Raw genomic sequence first — 19581 nt, 5'->3', positions numbered from 1 at the left:
AGGATGCCTGCCTGGAACTGAGGAGCAGCTGCCACTCTGTGCAAGCAATACAGTGGTCCCTCGACTTACGTATTTAATCCGTTCCGAACGCACATTCGTATGTAGAAAAAATTTGTAAGCCGAATCGCGGTTTCTCATAGGAACGCATTGGAAACGGATGGATTCGTTCCGGAGCCTAGAAAAAAGCCCCAAAGCCGCGGGAAAAACGGCCGCAGCGGTCTCGCACCACGGAGCAGGGAGCGCAGCGGCGGCGAGGGCAATGATCCGGCAGGAGGCCAGCAGCGGTGAAGAGGGCCGGATGAAAGGCTCCCTCGAAGAAGCAGGAAGCGCTGGCTGGATCGCTGCCCTCGCCGCCACCGCCGCTCTGCCGGCTTTGCCGAGGGAGACCGCTTTAAAGCCACGGAACAGCTGATCGGCGGTCACATCTCAGCGCTCCGCTTCCCCCCCCCCCGCTGTCGTCGTGCCTGCCGCGCCACCGCGCTTCCTGCTTCTTCGAGGGAGCCTTTCATCCGGCCCTCTTCACCGCCGCTGCCCTGCCGGCCTCCTGCCGGATCATTGTCCTCTCCGCCGCTGCGCTCCCTGCTCCCTTTGGATGTCGGAAAAAATCGTTAGCGTGCGGCCATTTTTCTCCTTCGTAAGTAGAATCATTCGTAAGTCGAGGTACCACTGTACTGAGCTAATGGTCTGATTCGGTATAAGGTAGCTTGCTATGTTCCTGGCCACGAGGCTAGCTATGTTAGAGGAGATTGAGAGGAGGTAAGTTAGGCACCTTCAAATATCTCAAGGACTGTCACATGGAAGACGGAGCAAGCTTGCTTTCTCCTGCTCCAGAGGGCAGGTCCAGTTCTAGGCGCCACAATCTAAGGAAGATACTGACAAGCTAGAACATGTGCAGAGGAAAGCAACCAAGATGATCAAAGGTCTGGGGGAAACAAGCCTTATGAGGAATGGTTGAGGGAGCTGGGTATGTTTAGCCTGGAAAAGAGGAGACTGAGTGGAGATAGGGTAGCCATCTTCAAATGTCTGAAGGGCTGTCACATGGAAGATGGGGCAAGCCTGTTTCTCCTGCTCTGGAGGGTAGGACTCGAACCAATGGCTTCAAGTTACAAGAAAGGAGATTCCGACTAAACACCAGGAAGAACTTTCTGACTGTAAGAGCTGTTTGACAGCGGAGCGGTCTCCCTCGGGACAGAAGGTGGTGGACCAGGCATCCCCAAACTGCGGCCCTCCAGATGTTTTGGCCTACAACTCCCATGATCCCTAGCTAACAGGACCAGTGGTCAGGGATGATGGGAATTGTAGTCCAAAACATCTGGAGGGCTGAAGTTTGGGGATGCCTGTGGTGGACTGTCCTTCCTTGGAGGTTCTTAAGCAGAGGTTGGGTAGCCATCTGCCATGGATGTGTCAGCTGAGATTCCTCCATTACAGGAGGTTGGGCTAGATGATCCTTGGAGTCCCCGGCCAACTCTACAATTCTATGTTCCTAATTAGGACAGATGTTGCCCACTGCAGGTCTAACTCTGCGGTAGCTGATAATGTTTGTTGGTTTTCTGTTGCAGGCATAAAAAAGGCCTGGTTGACAAATGCTTTAAATAAAACAAATAAACTTCTTCCTTTACACACAAACTGGTTATTTTATTTTATTTTATTTTGCTTCAGCTTGTCCACACAGGATGGGGGCTTGGAGATCAAGGATTTGATCTTTGAGCAGAAGCAAAACTGCTGCATGAAATGATCTCACAGGGGCTAAGTCCGGGAGATGGAAGAAGGAAAAACAAAACTGCTTTTTTGAAAACAGTTGAACAGATCGTTCCCAAGATCCCGAGGGTCAAATATTTACCTTCACGGCAGCTAAAAACCTGTCCAAGAGACTGACAGCCAGGGCCAACGTTTCTGGGTAAAGGTGGAACTGGAACTTGAGTTTGACCATCCACTGAACCACTTCGTCCCGCTGGGTTGGAGAAATGCCTACATCCTGGAGGGGGGGGGAGAGGGAGAGAGAGAGAGAGAGAGAACACAAAACACCAATGAGAACGTCAAATAGCTCCCAGCACACGTACAAAGAAGGGGGGGGGAACCCATCATAACAGAATCTGAAGGCTGCCCAAGAGACCACTTCAGACATTACAGAATGGGGGGAGAAAAACAGCAAACAATTAATGTGGAGATTCTCACAAGACTTTCAAATGCTGTCTGTTATATCCCTGGAAGGTTAAGGGTTCGAAACTGGACAGGGCCTCAAATTGTGGAGGGCGACAGAGCTGAACTCCACTCCACTTCTCTTGGGTGCTGCTTTTACAAGTCAAAATACTGAAGCCTGGCTCTTTCAAACACCGCTTTTTTGGGGAGAGGGGGAGCTATGCTCCTGCCCGATTCTCCCTCCAAAATCAAGGGACTTAAAATTGCTTTGGAAGGGAGTTCTCAATGGCACCAGCTATACCTATGGAGGCTCCCTGCTCCAGCGGAATCTGGTCCTCTCTCCATCGCAGCAATGTTTAAGAGGAGGCCAAAGATTTTTTCATATGGCCAGGCTTTGGGACCATAAGGAAATGTTATTTGCCAGTAGGTTCTTATCAGTAGGTTCTTATTGCACTTTTTGTGACTTTTGTCTTAGATTATTGCTATTTATCTGGGGTAACCGGAGGAGCGTCCCTTCTGAGCCGGGACTGGGAAAAGATCTCGCTGCGTCAACAGAAGAAAGGAGACGAAAACGAGAGCTTGGATCGGCTTCGGGTGTCCCAAAGAAACTGCAGTTAAGCAGCAGCAGGTAATTTATATGGCTGGGCTTTTCTTTGAAGGAACAACTGCCATTGCTACTAAAGTGATTCCTTGGCACGGCTCTCGAGGACTCCTTGTCCCAGAGTGCGATGCCCTTTGGAGAGATTCCCAATTCCACCTCTGAGACAGCTCAAGTTTCCACCTCTCGTTACGACGGACCCCAAACCTGATGCACCAGTTATTTTCTTCTTTAGCTGGTTTCTAAAACACCTTAAACAGGTCACTGCCTCAACCGCCCATCTGGGATAGGTGGGTATTTATTTGATTTATTATTGAATTCGTTAAATCTGTATACCCGCCCTTCATACATACGAAGATCACAGGGCGGTTCACGAGAGAGAAATGCAAAATGAAAACACCTCAAGGTGTATGATGAAGGTTGCCAGGCGGGCCTCCCTGGGGAGAGCATTCCACAAATGGGGGGCCACCACAGAAAAGGCCCTTTCTCGTGTTGCCGCCCTTTGGATTTCACATGGAAGCAGCACACGAAGAAGGGCCTCAGACGATGATCGCAGAGTCCGGGTTGGTTCCTCTGGGGAGAGGTGGGAAGTATTGTGGTCCTAAACTATTTAAGGCTTTATAGCTCAAAACCAGCACTTTGAATTGGGGCCCATGCAGTGAAGTCAACATGCAAGCCATGACAAGAGCGAAGGGCTCTGTGCCTTCCTTCTGCCTGGTTGTATAAATCGGGTCAAGGGAGAAGGAAAATAATGGGTGGGCATGACCTGCTTGACAAGAAGGGGGCCAGTGCGGAGAGAAGGGCCCACTGGGCGCACCATGCTCAATGCCCCAATAAAGGGGGAAGGAACCCATGGAGCTGATAGGAGTTGTAGTCCAAACAGGAGTTGTGGTTCTACTCTACAGCAGTGATGGCCAAACTTGGCCATACAGCTTTTTTGGACTTACAACTCCCATCATCCCTAGCTAACAGGACCAGTGGCCAGGGATGATGGGAATTGTAGTCCCAGAGCCAGTGTGGTGTAGTGGTTAAGAGCAGTAGACTTGTAATCTGGGGAACCGGGTTCGCGTCTCCGCTCCTCCACATGCAGCTGCTGGGTGACCTTCGGCTAGTCACACGCCTTTTAAATCTCTCAGCCCCACTCACTTCACAGAGTGTTTTTTGTGGGGGAGGAAGGGAAAGGAGAATGTTAGCCGCTTTGAGACTCCTTAGGGTAGTGATAAAGCGGGATATCAAATCCAAACTCCTCCATCACTGTTCTACAGGAACCAGGCTGCAGCACTTGGGAGGGCAACTGTCCTGCCTGAACTCTTGACGGACGGACGGAAGGGCTATTCTCTGATGCTACCATCCAGGGCACACTGGGATCCTAGGTGCATGAGGCGAGCACAGCAGACTCTGCTTCTGTTTTGCTTCGAGAGAAGTTCTCCTCTAGCTGAAGAACCACCCAAACGTTTCTCTGGAAAGTTACGGCCAGGGCGGAGTAAACTCTCAGGGTTTGCAACGACGCAGGGAGTGGAAAATTTGAGTCCTTTACACCGTTTACACCCCCACTTCCTGAAATTAGAATCATAGAATCATAGAGTTGGAAGAGACCACAAGGGCCATCCAGTCCAACCCCCTGCCAAGCAGGAAACACCATCAAAGCATTCCTGACAGATGGCTGTCAAGCCTCTGCTTAAAGACCTCCAAAGAAGGAGACTCCACCACACTCCTTGGCAGCAAATTCCACTGCCGAACAGCTCTTACTGTCAGGAAGTTCTTCCTAATGTTTAGGTGGAATCTTCTTTCTTGTAGCTTGATTCCATTGCTCCGTGTCCGCTTCTCTGGAGCAGCAGAAAACAACCTTTCACCCTCTTCTATATGACATCCTTTTATAGATTTGAACATGGCTATCATATCACCCCTTAACCTTCCCTCAGTACTCCAGGTGAGGTCTGACTAGAGCAGAATACAGTGGTACTATTACTTCCCTTGATCTAGATGCTATACTCCTATTGATGCAGCCCAGAATTGCATTGGCTTTTTTAGCTGCTGCATCACACCGTTGACTCATGTCAAGTTTGTGGTCTACCAAGACTCCTAGATCCTTTTCACATGTACTGCTCTCAAGCCAGGTGTCACCCATTCTGTATTTGTGCCTTTCTTTCTTTCTTTTTGCCCAAGTGTAGTACTTTACATTTCTCCTTGTTAAAATTCATCTTGTTTGCTTTGGCCCACTTGTCTAATCTGTTAAGGTCATTTTGAAGTGTGATCCTGTCCTCTGGGGTATTAGCCACCCCTCCCAATTTGGTGTCATCTGCAAACTTGCTCAGGATGCCCTCAAGCCCATCATCCAAGTCATTGATAAAGATGTTGAATAAGACTGGGCCCAAGACAGAACCCTGTGGCACCTCACTAGTCCATACTCTCCAGGATGAGGAGGAGCCATTGATGAGCACCCTTTGGGTTCGGTCAGTCAGCCAGTTACAAATCCACTGAATGGTAGCATTGTCTAGCCCACATTTTACCAGCTTCTTTACAAGAATATCATGGGGCACCTTGTCAAAGGCCTTGCTGAAATCAAGATAGGCTACATCCACAGCATTACACAGCGCTGTGGGAGGAGCGGAGTTTCACGCCTATGAACGCAAGTTGCTCCCACTGCTAACATGGCCCCTTTGTGCCCAAAGACTTGGCCTTCTGGAATATTTGCATTCAGCTGCCTGGCATCTGTGGAAAAGTCCTGCCCCCTCAGGTGATTTCTAAGAAACCTGCAGAGCCAAAGGGATAGCTGGAACAGCCAGATGCAAGTCAAGTGTGCTTTACTTAACCATCCATGACCGGAGATCTTGGAAGGCCTGGAGAAGAAAACGCTTGCAAAAGGAGAAGCAGCAGGCACTGTAGGGGCTGCGTGGTTTTAGGGAGCGGGATTTGCCACTATCCATCTAATGCATTACGATGCTAATTTAAACACCCCGGAGAAGCCTGGGAGCTTAGGTTTGCTACGGGTGCTGAGAGTGGTTAGAAGACACCCCCCTATACCCCCTCACAGAACTACAGTTTCCAGGACTGTGGAAGGCTACTTCAATAGACGATGACTGCGGCTTCACTTCTACAAGCACAAAGATTGAAAGACACGGCCTTACCCCTATAGAAGAATGGCTGATAAAATAACTGGTATTGATCTGAAGAAGTGTGCATGCACACGAAAGCTCATACCTATGACAAACTTAGTTGGTCTCTAAGGTGCTACTGGAAGGATTTTTTTTATTTTGTTTTGGTATTGGCTGAGGTGGCTACGCTGACATGTTCAATTAGATAGAAATCATTTGTTAAGGTTTGGAAATTTCTTGTGGAGTTTTTGAGTGAAAGGAATAAAAGGACTTGTAATATCTGGATTTGAAGATTGGAAAAAAATACTGGTTTATAGAAGATAGAATGGCTGGATATTAAAGAGTGAGTAGCATATGTAGCTGCAGAAGGTCCTTTTATTTTACTGTTTCTTTAGTTTTTTCGTCCTTTCTTTCTTTTCTCTGGCTTTCGCCTTCCTTAGATTCATCCTTTTCTTGAATTTCCTTCCTTCTGACTTTGTTCCTTTTTTGTAAGATTAAGTAGCTGCTTTATCTCAGTACTTTATGAAAAAAGATGCTTTGTAATGGGTATTTTTTTCCTGTACATCTTTGAATAAGTATCAATACATAAACATAATAATAAAAAGAACAATTCCCAGGGTGGTTTAACAATAACAATCCACAGTTGCATATGTGGAAGACTTCTGCCCCAGCAGAACAGTGGCGCTGGATACGACGCAGAGCTCTGTGGATTCTGGTATTGACTGCTTTCAGCCAGGGACTGTGACCTAAACAGGGCGTGCTGGCACAGTCCTTAGCTCATGAATGGAGGCGAGGAAATGAATGATTAAAAAACACAGCATTTCACCCCTGCAAACCAACCTCCAAGGCAGTTTACAGCCTGGTCCAAAGTAAGTGCTTAGGACAGAGTGTAATGTCAACTGCATACCCCCCGCAAACCATGAGATAAATGTTAAAAGAATCGCATGGTTTGTGCTAGTGAACAATGGTCAGCACACCCTGTCCTTAGAAGTACTTATTTTTGGACCAGACGCCATCCACACAAACTTGTAGGCAGGTTTCACGAAGGTCAACAATTGAGATGCCAGTGTTGGCTCGGCCACATGTTTGGGGAGATCTCCTGCCTGGTCAGAGGAAGGGATAAATGGGCTAGGATAGGAAGGGGAAACTGTTCCCTTTCAACATGGGAAAAGTTAACTGCAGGTAAAGGTAAAGGACCCCTGGACAGTTAAGTCCAGTCAAAGGCGACTATGGGGTTGCGGCACTCATCTCGCTTTCAGGCCGAGGGAGCCGGTGTTTGTCCACAGACAGCTTTCCGGGTCATGCGGCCAGCATGACTAAACCGCTTCTGGCGCAACGGGACACCGTGATGGAAACCAGAGCGCACAGAAACGCCGTTTACCTTCCTGCCGCAGTGGTACCTATTTATCTACTCGCACTGGTGTGCTTTCAAACTGCTAGGTTGGCAGGAGCTGGGGCAGAGCAACGGGAGCTCACCCCATCGTGGGGATTCGAACCGCCGACCTTCTGATCAGCAAGCCCAAGAGGCTCAGTGGTTTAGACCACAGTGCCACCCGCTGCACCCAGGCATCACCTACACCTAAGCAGGTCTAGTCGGGAGGAAGAAGGAACCTCAAGGAAGTTGCAAACGCTAACAATTGCAAGCGACGCAAGCCTAATTGCCGAAGCAGCAGCCAATCAAAAGCAGGCCTTGTCACATCCGCTAATAACCCACCCATTTGACAAAGCAGCAGCCAATCAAAAGCAGCCCTTGCAGCGGACACAATTCACCCACCCAATCGCTAGATCCTGCTCACGGGTGCAACCCATCGCCCGTCCCCCCTCTGCACTACCCATGTATAAGATGACCCCCCCCCATTTTTTCTTTATTTTGTAGTACAGAAAACCTCATACAATACATGGAAAAGTACGGTATACAGATCTTGGCAGAAAAGCAAGTGAACATCTATAATTGAATTCCGTTAAGTAAAACTCAATGCTGGTTCCCATCATCATGAGCATGTTGGAAAACGCCCTGGGGGTGCCCCTGCAGCCCCCGAACTCCGAGCATCCTCCAGTATGTGAAGCTCTGGAAAAGGCATTTCCTTTCTTCTCTAGTGAGCTTCAGCGACAGATATCAAATGATATATGCACACTAATCTTCTAGCATAACCCAGCAAGAAGCGTGAGGCATCGTAGAGCTAATCTACGTATTTATTTACGCACTATGTACAGACAAAGGAGTCATGGCGTCCTCTCTCTCCAGCTCCAAGAGAAGGAACAGGAACAAGTAAAAGCCAAATGTACAGTACAATAGTACATACAGCGGAAGAGATAAGACTGTCTTCCGTTCCCACGCTCTTCCCAGACAGGCATGTGATTTACACCCATCTCATCTGCAGCATCGGAGGCGTGGAATACTAACAGAGCAGCCAGTCATTTCCCTGATTAGGTTTCTAACACTGAGCCACACAGGTCGCTTGGTCAACAGAGGAACATAGGCCAGCTGCATTCGCAACACTTTCAGGCAGGGGATATTCCCATCCCAACTTGGGAGATGCTGGAGGTTGAAGCTGAGACTTCAGGCAGGCAGAACAGATGCTCTCCCGCTGAGCTATGGCCCAAGCTGCAACCTTCCCCACTATGGTGAAATCTATTGTATTTCTATTTAAATTATAGCAATAATTAATAAATAAATGTGCATGCACGCACGCACGCACACTCCGGGGGGGGGGGGGTATTATGCATTTCCCGTTCTTTGGCAACACGAACGCAGCCACCGTACCAGTCTGAGGGACAGCAGAGTTTCACCCTGCATAAGATTACATAACTAAGGTTTCTGCAGTCTGGGGCGCGGGGAGGTTAAAAGGGTTTCAAGCTGCTTAAAGGATGAGCTGGAATATGTAGCAAAGGTGGCACGGATCCAGAAGCGGGGCTTTGCAAAACTGCTTTTGCATTTCCAGTGCCCCCACATCCAGCTCTCGGCAAACGCCTGCTTTGCGCTAAAGCAGGTGGCCTGGCAGCTGCAAAAAATAAAATAAAAATGTTTTCAGGATCGCCCAGAGGCGAAAAGCCCCGAATCGTACTCACTGTGCACCCCCTCCACCCAAATCACCTGGAGCCAGCTGATGCTCTTGCAGCCCGACTCTGAACCAGCTGCAACTTCTGAAACCTTTTCAAAGGCAGCCCCACATAAAAAGCGCTGCAGTAATCTAGACAGGAGGCTTCCAGACCACAGGTGCTTCCACCACACGTATCCGATGTACGCACAGCTAAGACAAAGAGAGCGAGATGTTCTGACCGGCTGCTCTGCAGCCTGGGCATCCCCCCTTCTTTTTCCTGCAGTAACACCCCTCTGTGTTAATTGCTACCCCAATTTTTTTATTTTAAAAAAATGAATAGCTGGAAGCCGATGCAACTCTCCTGCATCTCAGGGATCGTAGTTTTAACAGCTGCCTTGGAGACCCTTGGCCCTTCCTGCCACCCAGGCTCCTTAGATCCGTACCAGCGGGGCCCGGAAATCCAGGATAATCCGTGGTATTTGTGTTATGCTGGTGGCAATCCCTGCACGCTGTCCGGATGCCAGCATGCAGGAAACCTGCCTGGGCCTTGAGCCAAGGAGAGAGCTTCTTCAAGAACAGCTATGCCAAAGTCGGCGGGGCTGGCTAACTAGCTCCCCATCACCCGTATTCATTCCCCAGTATCTAATGCAGGCTTGTAAATAAAAACAATGCAACACAGGAACACCTGTGTCCATGTTAGAATTATCTTTCTCGTTTAGGCTTGGATTTTCCACACATACCTAATACAGCAGTCCGTCCGGTTACGTAACCCTCTGGTTACGTAAACTTCGGGATGAGAAAGCAGTAAACCCATTAGTATTTGACCGGGTTTTGCCCCGCGCATGCACAGAAGCGGTCCTCAGGTTGCAGAAACCTGGGGATCCAACCAGACCTCCAGAACGGATCCTGTCCGCAACCAAAGGTACCACCAATGTTCTGGGGAAGCGATTTGCTTGCACTTGTGGTGCACGAGTTTCATTTAGGTGGTCTGTGGATTTGTGTTTGAAGATAGGCAGTAGCCCATCCATCGCATTAAATATTTTATATTGATTTTGACTTGTCTTTTTATTGCTTTCTTAACTTCTTACATTGCACTTCGTACTATCACAAATTGAATTCTATGGAAATGGAATTCTAATCCGAACACAACTGTTTTTGGCATCCGCCTGAAGTATTGTGCCCAGTTCTGGGCGCCACAATTTCAGAAGGATGTTGACAAGCAGGAGTGTGTGCAGAGGAGGGCAACCAAGTTGATCAAGGGTCTGGAAACCAGGCCTTATGAGGAACAGTTGAAGGAGCTAAGTATGTTTAGTCTGGAAAAGAAGAGGTATGATAGCCATCTTCAAATATCTCAAGGGCTGTCACATGGAAGATGGAGCAAGCTTGTTTTCTCCTGCTCTGGAGGGTAGGACCAGAACCAATGGCTTCAAGTTACAAGAAAGGAGATTCTGGCTCAACATCAGGAAGAACTTTTTGACAGTAAGAGCTGTTTGACAGTGGAACAGTCTCCCTTGGGAGACAGTGGACTCTCCTTCCTTGGAGCTTTTTAAGCAGAGGTTGGATGGCCATCTGTCATGGATGCTTTAGCTGAGATTCCGGCATTGCAGGGGGTTGGACTAGATGACCCTCCGGGCCCAAATGGGCCATTGGCTTGATCCTCCGGGCTAATCTTATATTCTTATGTGTATAGGATTGCCACCCGAGACAATTACCTTCAAGTACCACTGAAAACATGCAAAGGTTTTCGCTATTTACGTGCTACTTTTAAGTGCACAAGCCAGGAGCAAGCTTTTTTATTGCAGAATTTTAAAGTCCCCTCGAGCAGGGAATTTTACTTTTACAGCAGACACAGCCTTGCAAATGCCCTGTCAATGACTGGGACATTTGCAGCAGTAAGCACCGTGTTAACAGGACACAGTTTCCTAGTGCAATGAACTGAGAGAGTGTTCATAAATACGATATCTTCAGATTAGTTAGTTAGGAGACTGTTGACCTTTGACTGGGAAAATAAAAAATCGGTATCTAGCACTAAGCTGAAGTACCTTGTTCCAATAGAAAAGTCCAGAGTCCCTTGTGATATATTCTGCATGCGTGCCGATTCCAAAACAAATGATTTTATAGCGCTGCAATAAACCCAGGATTGACAAACACTCAAATATATTTCTCTGTGGTGACATATTTGGCATTTTTTTGGCCTTGGGCCCCCAGCCCCCCCATGAAATGCACTCAGGAATCCTAAGCACTTTAAAACAAAAAAAAAACCTTACATTACATATTTGGCTCAAAGCAATTGATCAGAATTGCAGCTTCTAAAAGCCCAGTCTGAATCAATGCCAAACAACTGAATGCTAGCACAGGATAGAACTTGATAATCCAGTGGAAAGGCGGTGTTAAAAATAAATGCTAGTTGCTTCCAAGCACAGATGTTGACCTAGTGAGTTGGAGGAAGCAGACTTACTTAAGTGGAAACTTTCAGGCCGTAAGTTGGTGTCCTGTTAAAATGCTTATATAGAGATTTCTCTGTCTCCCCCCTCTCTCTTTTAAAGGGACGCGGGTGGTGCTGTGGGTTAAACCACTGAGCCTAGGGCTTGCCAATCAGAAGGCCGGAGGTTCGAATCCCCGCGTTGCTCGGTCCCAACTCCTGCCAACCTAGCAGTTTGAAAGCATGTCAAAGTGCAAGTAGATAAATAGGTACCGCTACAGCGGGAAGGTAAACGGCGTTTCCGTGTGCTGCTCTGGTTTGCCAGAAGCGCCTTTGTCATGCTGGCCACGTGACCTGGAAGCTGTACGCTGGCTCCCTCGGCCAATAACGCGAGATGAGTGCCGCAACCCCAGAGTCGGTCACAACTGGACCTAATGGTCAGGGGTCCCTTTACCTTTACCATCGACAGACACCTATCATGCACAAAGTTCAAATCCTTGCACCTCTATGTAGTTGCCGCTCTAAGGAAGTCCTCTGCATTAGATCCTGGAGAGCTATCGCTGGCGGTGCAGACTGAACATTGCCACTGCCTTAACACGATTCAGCCCCACCTGCTATAAACACTTTAAGCAATATTATCAGTGCTTTTTTTCAGTCGGAGTGCAGTTCCAGCATTTCTCAGGCAGCCATCATTGTGACTCGGTGGTCCCTGCCCGCTTCTTGCCTTTACGTACTTCCGAGAAACCCAAAACGAACATTTCGAGTAGAAATGGAAGCCAGCCAGCGTATGCAAGACTACACTTTTTTAAAGATGCACCTAGTCAGGGGTAGGCAACCTAAGGCCCGTGGGTCGGATGCGGCCCAATTGCCTTCTAATTCTAGCCCGCGGGCGGTCCGCGAATCAGCGTGTTTTTACATGAGTAGAATGTGTCCTTTTATTTAAAATGCATCTCTGGGTGATTTGTGGGGCGTAGGAATTCGTTCAGTTCCCCCCCCCCCAAAAAAATATAGTCCGGCCCACCACATGGTCTGAGGGACGGTGGACTGGCCCACGGCTGAAAAAGGTTGCTGACCCCTAACCTAGCTGCTGTCGGTCTAGCTTATGGGGCAGGGCCGATTCCAATTTGCTTTCCCCCCAATCTGTCTCCCCGTATAGTGATGGCGGGTTTTAAGCTTACCTGCTTAACCTTTGCTTTATGTGAGGGTCCTTCCAAGCTGCCCCAGCTATTTTCCTGAATCTAAGAGGACAAGGGAGGCAGGGGGACATTTCATCGACTTGCCCCAGAACCAGGGGCGACCCCCAAAAGTCACAGCTTGCGTAGTTTTTAGCACCTCCACAGGCTACAGAGTTAAACTGGCATCTATTCAGGGCTGCCCTGAGTCCAGTGCCCTGAGTACAGTTGGCGCCTAGCTTATATATCTGAGTTTCTAACACTGCCCAGGTGACCTAGTGACTTACTGTAACATCTTCATTGTGAGTTCCAGTGCCTTTTTTTTTTAAAGGCATTGAGTATTACACCACTTTACATAGAATCATAGAGTTGGAAGAGACCACAAGGGCCATCCAGTCCAACCCCCTGCCAAGCAGGAAACACCATCAAAGCATTCTTGACATATGCCTGTCAAGCCTCTGCTTAAAGACCTCCAAAAAAGGAGACTCCACCACACTCCTTGGTAGCAAATTCCACTGCCGAACAGCTCTTACTGTCAGGAAGTTCTTCCTAATGTTTAGGTGGAATCTTCTTTCTTGAAGTTTGAATCCATTGCTCCGTGTCCGCTTCTCTGGAGCAGCAGAAAACTATCTTTCTCCCTCCTCCATATTTTATGTTTAAATATAAACATTTTATGTTTAAATATAAAAGGAGAGAGGGAGGAATTTGTGCAGGAAAAAGAAGAGGAGAAAGACTGCAAACTTGCTCTGCGTCTCTTCACCAGTAGTACTTCTGCCTAGGTCCCAGAACAGAAATTCCTGGACTTCTGGACGGGCTCTGAAGAAGTCCTCCAGTCTTTTCAGAAGGTATTTCTGTTGGACCAAATGGGTGGGCAGAGGAGTTCAATGAAACTGCAAGTAGCACAGAGTTGTGGTCCAAAGAAGCAGGTCTGTGTAAATCAAAAGCCTGCGACTTTACTAACCTATGAAAAGGCACTGCCCACCTGAGCTTCGACACCGAACCCTCGGTTAACTAAAACAAAATTCTTTCGGCACATGTTGACAACCAGTGCGACTGCTCAAACGCAACTCTGCACATGGACCCCAATTCTAAACGTTAAACGAAAACGTGAGGGGCCAACCTTGCGTGAGACCTACGGGTGCGAGTCTTTCACAAGGCCATTTCCATGGTTTTGAAGCCATGGAAGCCAGATAGTCACACCCACATGGGTTTGTTTGTTTTTATGCCTGACAGCTAGCCAACGGCAATCCCAAACTCACCGACCTGAACGCAAATATGAAACCACAAAGGATTCCGTTCTGCAAAAGGTGGGAACGAACAAGCTTGGCTCTGTGGCTTGACAATGACCAGCTGGACATAATTTTTGAAAGGGACTATCTGTCCCAGCAACAATTTAAAGTGCTTGATGCAGAACCCATGCCTGCAAAATGCCTATAGCTTGGGATGCAAGACTATAATAATTAAACCTATGTACTGCCGCTGGAACACATACGAAAGCATCCCTCGGTTGCCATAGATACCATGTGGGCTAATGGAAACACGCTCCTCCCATTGCTGACAGCTCATACAATGCTGTGGTTATGGGACTGAGCTATGCAAGGCCACAGCCACACCACAGATTTAATATAGTGAATAATCTATCATTGATGCTCTTCTCCACAAGGCCTAAAACAATGGACAAATCCAGCTGTTGCCAACATCACCTTATTGTGCCTCGTCCTAAGTCTTCCTCCAGGTGCTCCCATCAAATTTGGGCCCCTTCTGCACTATGCGTTTAAAACACATTGAACTGTCATGACTTTCCAAACTAAATAATAATAATCCTGGAAACCGTAGTTTGCTTGGGATGCCGAGACACCCTGCTCCCCCTCACAGAGAACTCTGGGAACTGCAGCTCAGGGCAGGAGAGGGGAAGAATAGAGGTATCCTAAGAACTCCCAAGCCGGAATTAAGATTGCCGGAAGAAATATCAACAACCTCAGATATGCAGATGACACAACCTTGATGGCAGAAAGCGAGGAGGAATTAAAGAACCTTTTAATGAGGGTGAAAGAGGAGAGCGCAAAATATGGTCTGAAGCTCAACATCAAAAAAACAAGATCATGGCCACTGGTCCCATCACCTCCCGGCAAATAGAAGGGGAAGAAATGGAGGCAGTGAGAGATTTTACTTTCTTGGGCTCCTTGATCACTGCAGATGGTGACAGCAGTCACGAAATTAAAAGACGCCTGCTTCTTGGGAGAAAAGCAATGACAAACCTATACAGCATCTTAAAAAGCAGAGACATCACCTTGCCGACAAAGGTCCGTATAGTTAAAGCTATGGTTTTCCCAGTAGTGATGTATGGAAGTGAGAGCTGGACCATAAAGAAGGCTGATCGCCGAAGAATTGATGCTTTTGAATTATGGTGCTGGAGGAGACTCTTGAGAGTCCCATGGACTGCAAGAAGATCAAACCTATCCATTCTTAAAGAAATCAGCCCTGAGTGCTCCCTGGAAGGACAGATCGTGAAGCTGAGGCTCCAATACTTTGGCCACCTCATGAGAAGAGAAGAATCCTTGGAAAAGACCCTGATGTTGGGAAAGATTGAGGGCACTAGGAGAAGGGGACGACAGAGGACAAGATGGCTGGACAGTGTTCTCGAAGCTACGAACATGAGTTTGACCAAACTGCGGGAGGCAGTGCAAGACAGGAGTGCCTGGCGTGCTATGGTCCATGGGGTCACGAAGAGTCGGACACGACTAAACGACTAAACAACAACAACAACAACAAGAACTCCCAAGCAGCCTGAAAAAACTACAGTTCCCAGCATTCTTGGGGTGAAACCGTGACTGTTTGAAGCAGCAGACGAGTATTTTAAATGCATGTTGCAGGTGTCTCCTGAGCTGGGGAGGCCTTTGGGCAAATATTACTAAGTCAATGGGGCCTTTGGCAAGCCATGTTCTCTCAAGACATTTTCGTGGACTCTCATATCAGGGTAGAAAGTGGTAGGGCTGCAGATTGCCTTAATCCACTTTAATTGTGCAAACCTAAATTCCCGCTATGCACTTTAATCCATCCTGCAAAATACCTGGAGCCTTTAGACAGCTACAGAAATCAAGATACAGTCATACCTCGGTTTAAGTACGCCTCGGTTTGAGTATTTTCAGTTTAAGTACTCTGCGGACCCGTCGGGAACGGATTAATCCACTTTCCATTACTCTCAATGGGAAAGTTCGCTTCAGGTTAAGTTCGCTTCAGGTTAAGTACATTTCAGGTTAAGTACGGACTTCCGGAACCAATTACACTCATACCTCGGTGTCACAGGGGTGTTGATGGGCTACTTCAGAGTAACGACGCCACACCGCTCTGCATTTTATCTTTTATTTGGTGCTGCGTATTTACAGTGCTAAAGGCAGTGCTATTTACAGAGACACATCTTAACCGCTTGAGTCAGAACCTCCGAATGGCGTTTGGCGCGTCTTTCTCCAACATAACAACTTGGGGAGACCCAGCCTCTTCCCCCGACGCTTCCTGCGCAATTCCGGAGTTGGGGGGATCGGTCTACCCCCTTGCTTTCCCCTTCCTGTCCCACCTGGGACGATGGCTCCGCTACCTTGCCAGAGCCTCGGACACCACTTCCTGCTTCCCCACTTGAGTCGGAACTCTCCCTGCTTTCCTCCGTGCTTGGGGATGGGCTGGACCTCAAGATGGGAGGGACTTCGCAATATCCCTTGTCCCTCACATCCGGGTTAAAGCACGCTTCAGGTTGAGTACTCCGTGGACCCGTCTGGAACGGATTAATCCACTTTCCATTACTTTCAATGGGAAAGTTTGCTTCAGGTTAAGTACGCTTCAGGTTAAGTACAGACTTCCGGAACCAATTGTGTTTGTAAACCGAGGTACCACTGTACAGGTAGGTAGCCGTGTTGGTCTGCCGTAGTCGAAACAAAATTTAAAAATTCCTTCCGGTAGCACCTTAGAGACCAACTAAGTTTGTCATTGGTATGAGCTTTCGTGTGCATGCACACTTCTTCAGAAATCAAGCGTAAGGCATTTCTCAAAAGAGTTGCCCAGCAGCGGTGTGAATTTTAGTAATCCAATAAATGTGGGAGTCAACATCTATTAGGCTGTTCCACATGTGTGCTCCTTGCAGGAATGTTTTAACAACTGTAGCCGTACAGCACAGTCTGTTCTTTGCGCTGGGCATCCGCTTCCCCAAACAAAGCATTACTCATGCAGATGAATTCAATGTCACGGCCCCATCTCAATATAAATATATGGACCTCTTGATTGAATGGGTCCAGCTACTTGAAAAGAAGCAATGTTAAAGGCCATCCCCTCAGTCTCTTGAAAATGTGGGGTGGCTTTTGAAGATTCCTGACGTCAGGGTTTCCCAAAGTATTTCCCAAAGTAATACTGACCCTCTCCCCCCCCCATATATAGGGTGAATAAAGACTAGGATCAAAAAGGGTTGGGGTGGGGGAAATGTTTCCTATGTATAGTGTGAATAAATTATTATTATTATTTACACCCTGCCCATCTAGCTGGGTTTCCCTAGCCACTCTGGGCAGCTTCCAACAAAATACAGTCGTACCTTGGTTGACGAACACCTTAGCAGTCGAACGTTTGGGCTCCCGAATGCCGCAAACCCGGAAGTGAGTGTTCCAGTTTGTGAATATTCTTTTGGAAGCCGAACGTCTGGGGGGGCTTCCGCGGCTTCCAATTGGCTGCAGGAAGCTCTTGCAGCCAATCAGAAGACACGCCTTGGAAGTAAAACGTTTTAGAAGTCGAACGTACTTCCGGAACGGATTCCGTTTGGCTTCCAAGGTACGACTGTATTACATTAAAAACTTCCCTAAACAGCGCTACCTTCAGATGTCTTCTAAAAGTCAGTTGTTTATTTCCTTGACATCTGATGGGAGGGCGTTCCACAGGGCGGGCGCCACTACCGAGAAGGCCCTCTGCCTGGTTCCCTGCAGCTTCACTTCTCACAGTGAGGGAACCGCCAGAAGGCCCTCAGCGCTGGATCTCAGTGTCCGGGCTGAACGATGGGGGTGGAGATGCTCCTTCAGGTATAGTGTGAACAAATTAATAAGGAACTATGAGCCTCAGAAAAAAGAACGCACCTCCGTTCCCAGCAAGGAACCTCTGCATTTAATAAGAAGACTCCACAGTACAACGATATTCCATATTTTTTACATTTTAGGATTTCTAGTAATGGTGATCGATGATTAAGAACTGCTGCTTATATATAGGTATTTCTTGACTTCACTTCACTTCCAATGCCTGTGAATTTGCACTGGGGTTGATGACAATTTGCAAGCTCATAAAGGGGATCAGTGAACTCAAATCGGTTTGGAAAACCCTGCGCTAAACCGACAAATCAACCCACTCCACTTTACCTGACTGGGCTGAATTCTGCGCAGGTGCACTTTCCATATCTCAGCTTCCCTAGAGATTGCCGTCTCCAGAAGGAGACTCAACCTCTGGCTCTCCAGGGGCCCCGAAAACTTCATGGTACCCCAAGGGACTGCCGGCCACCCAACTGGATACAGCTACCTGCAAAGGAAAAAGAACATAACAGAAAGTTACTGGTTAAAGCAGGAGTGGGCAAAAATGGAGATCTGGTCCTACTGGTCGATTTCTGGATGATTTGCAGCAAGTCAGCAAAGGTTTCTGACTCCCCACCCCACCCCCAACAGTTTTAACAATATTTGAACTATTGAGAGCTGCATCTGCAAATAGTTTACTTGTGTTTTATACCTCCTTTTATTCTACAAAGTGGCGTACAGGTAAATACAGAAACAGAAGGCAAGTTAGAATATCAATCAAATCTACCGCGAAATGCAACAGGTGAGCCAGGCAACGTGAAGCCATCAACACTGATTTCTGGAACTCAAAACAGAAGGTCTGGTTGCATAAGTAACAGCCAACTAAAGTAACCTGTCAATTCTTTTAAAAGAGATGCAATGGGCACCCCAATGAGTAGCCAAGGTGACTCATTTTACAAAAGCTCTGGCTTCGGGCTCACATGCAATGCATTGCAGTAACCCAAATTTCTGCATGCTATGCAGGTGGCTCTACCACTGAGCTATCTATGGCTCTTCCCAAGGTTTGGTGGAGTTTTTTTTAAAAAAATGATGCACTGTTTACATTTCATTCATTGTTAAGTGCATGTCAGTTGAGGTGCTTTTAAGTAGAAAGGCAGCTAGCAAACACAGTAAAGTGGGGGGAATCAAGAGGAGGTGGCCATTCAGTAGACGCAGGAGGATACCTAGGCAGCGCTGGACCTTCCATTGAAATGAATGGGGAAGCCCAGGCTGGCAAGACCCTGGGTCTTGCAAGCTCTAAATTGCTGCACACGGGTCCAAAGGAAGGCTAAGCCTTGTTTTCGCCTCTGCTTTTCTGCATTTGTCAGTGGAAAGCCCCGACAGAAAACGTAGAAGTCAGTCAACTGAAATTATGACACCCAAGTACACAATCTGCCATGCCCAGATTTGGATTCTGCCTCGTACCTGCAGACTGGTCAGCAACAAGTGGTACGCTATACTGCTCTGGCCCTGAGACTTTTTCTGTGCATTTAAGAGGCCAGGCACACCTCCCTGAAAATGCCACACACCCCCTTTTCAATCTGAAATTGCTAAGAGCAACCAGCTGGAACGCAGCCTCGAATGTCAGCATGTGGAATATTCCATGAGATGAGAGAGCTGAGCTTCAGGTTTGGCCAAAAAGCAGGATTCCAGTAGGCAGTGTAAAACTGTTCAAAGGAGGAAGCTTGTTTTCCCAGCGTTTTGAGGCCGCCTTGCTCCAGCTGAATGGAAGTTTCTGCTCTTAAATCCCTACTTGCAAAGAGGGACTTTGCCCCCCGGCTTAGAAAGAGACCCAGCTCAGTCCCCGTGCCAAAAATCAGTGTAACCTTCCAAATCGACAACTGGCAAATCAAGTTTCAAAGGTGTGTGTCTGCTTTCAGATGTCGTTTCATCAGTAGTTTCTACGTTCTCTCTACACTTTCTGCAACTGCTCCTGGTCTCCTCCAGTACGTGCTGGCGTCTGGAGAGGAAACAGCGGCCATGAACTGTGGTTTGTCTATTCGGGCATCACCACAAGCCATCTGTAGCACAAACCATGGTTT

The 19581-nt window shown here is 47.8% G+C and overlaps 2 protein-coding genes across 10 annotated transcripts in view; one reads left to right on the top strand and one right to left on the bottom strand.

Moving 5' to 3' along the window:
• Positions 1-19581, top strand: part of SEPTIN11 (septin 11) — a 162475-nt gene that overhangs the window by 108947 nt on the left and 33947 nt on the right. For 5 of the 7 annotated variants that reach the window (XM_088660639.1, XM_088660637.1, XM_088660636.1 and 2 more), the window contains exon 10: positions 2615-2767. In XM_088660639.1, the coding sequence (XP_088516765.1) occupies positions 2615-2767 (153 nt within the window). Of the gene's footprint in view, positions 1-2614; positions 2768-4002; positions 6437-19581 lie in introns of those variants that run through there. The other 2 variants (XM_088660635.1, XM_088660634.1) reach the window with 2 other exon arrangements.
• CCNI (cyclin I) overlaps positions 1-19581 on the bottom strand; it is a 52120-nt gene that overhangs the window by 7472 nt on the left and 25067 nt on the right. For 2 of the 3 annotated variants that reach the window (XM_035112148.3, XM_035112149.3), the window contains exons 2-3: positions 17852-18008; positions 1841-1975 (exon numbers count right to left, since the gene is read on the bottom strand). In XM_035112148.3, the coding sequence (XP_034968039.3) occupies positions 1841-1975; positions 17852-17965 (249 nt within the window). In that variant the 5' untranslated portion in view covers positions 17966-18008. The remainder of the gene's footprint in view (positions 1-1840; positions 1976-17851; positions 18009-19581) is intronic. The other variant, XM_088660648.1, reaches the window with a different exon arrangement.

The sequence above is a fragment of the Zootoca vivipara genome, chromosome Z1 (genome assembly GCF_965207765.1).
Source record: "Zootoca vivipara chromosome Z1, rZooViv2.hap1.1, whole genome shotgun sequence".
Taxonomy (NCBI): domain Eukaryota; kingdom Metazoa; phylum Chordata; class Lepidosauria; order Squamata; family Lacertidae; genus Zootoca; species Zootoca vivipara.
The sequence above is the reverse complement of the archived record's forward strand: the minus strand, read 5'-3'. Positions and strand labels throughout refer to the sequence as shown.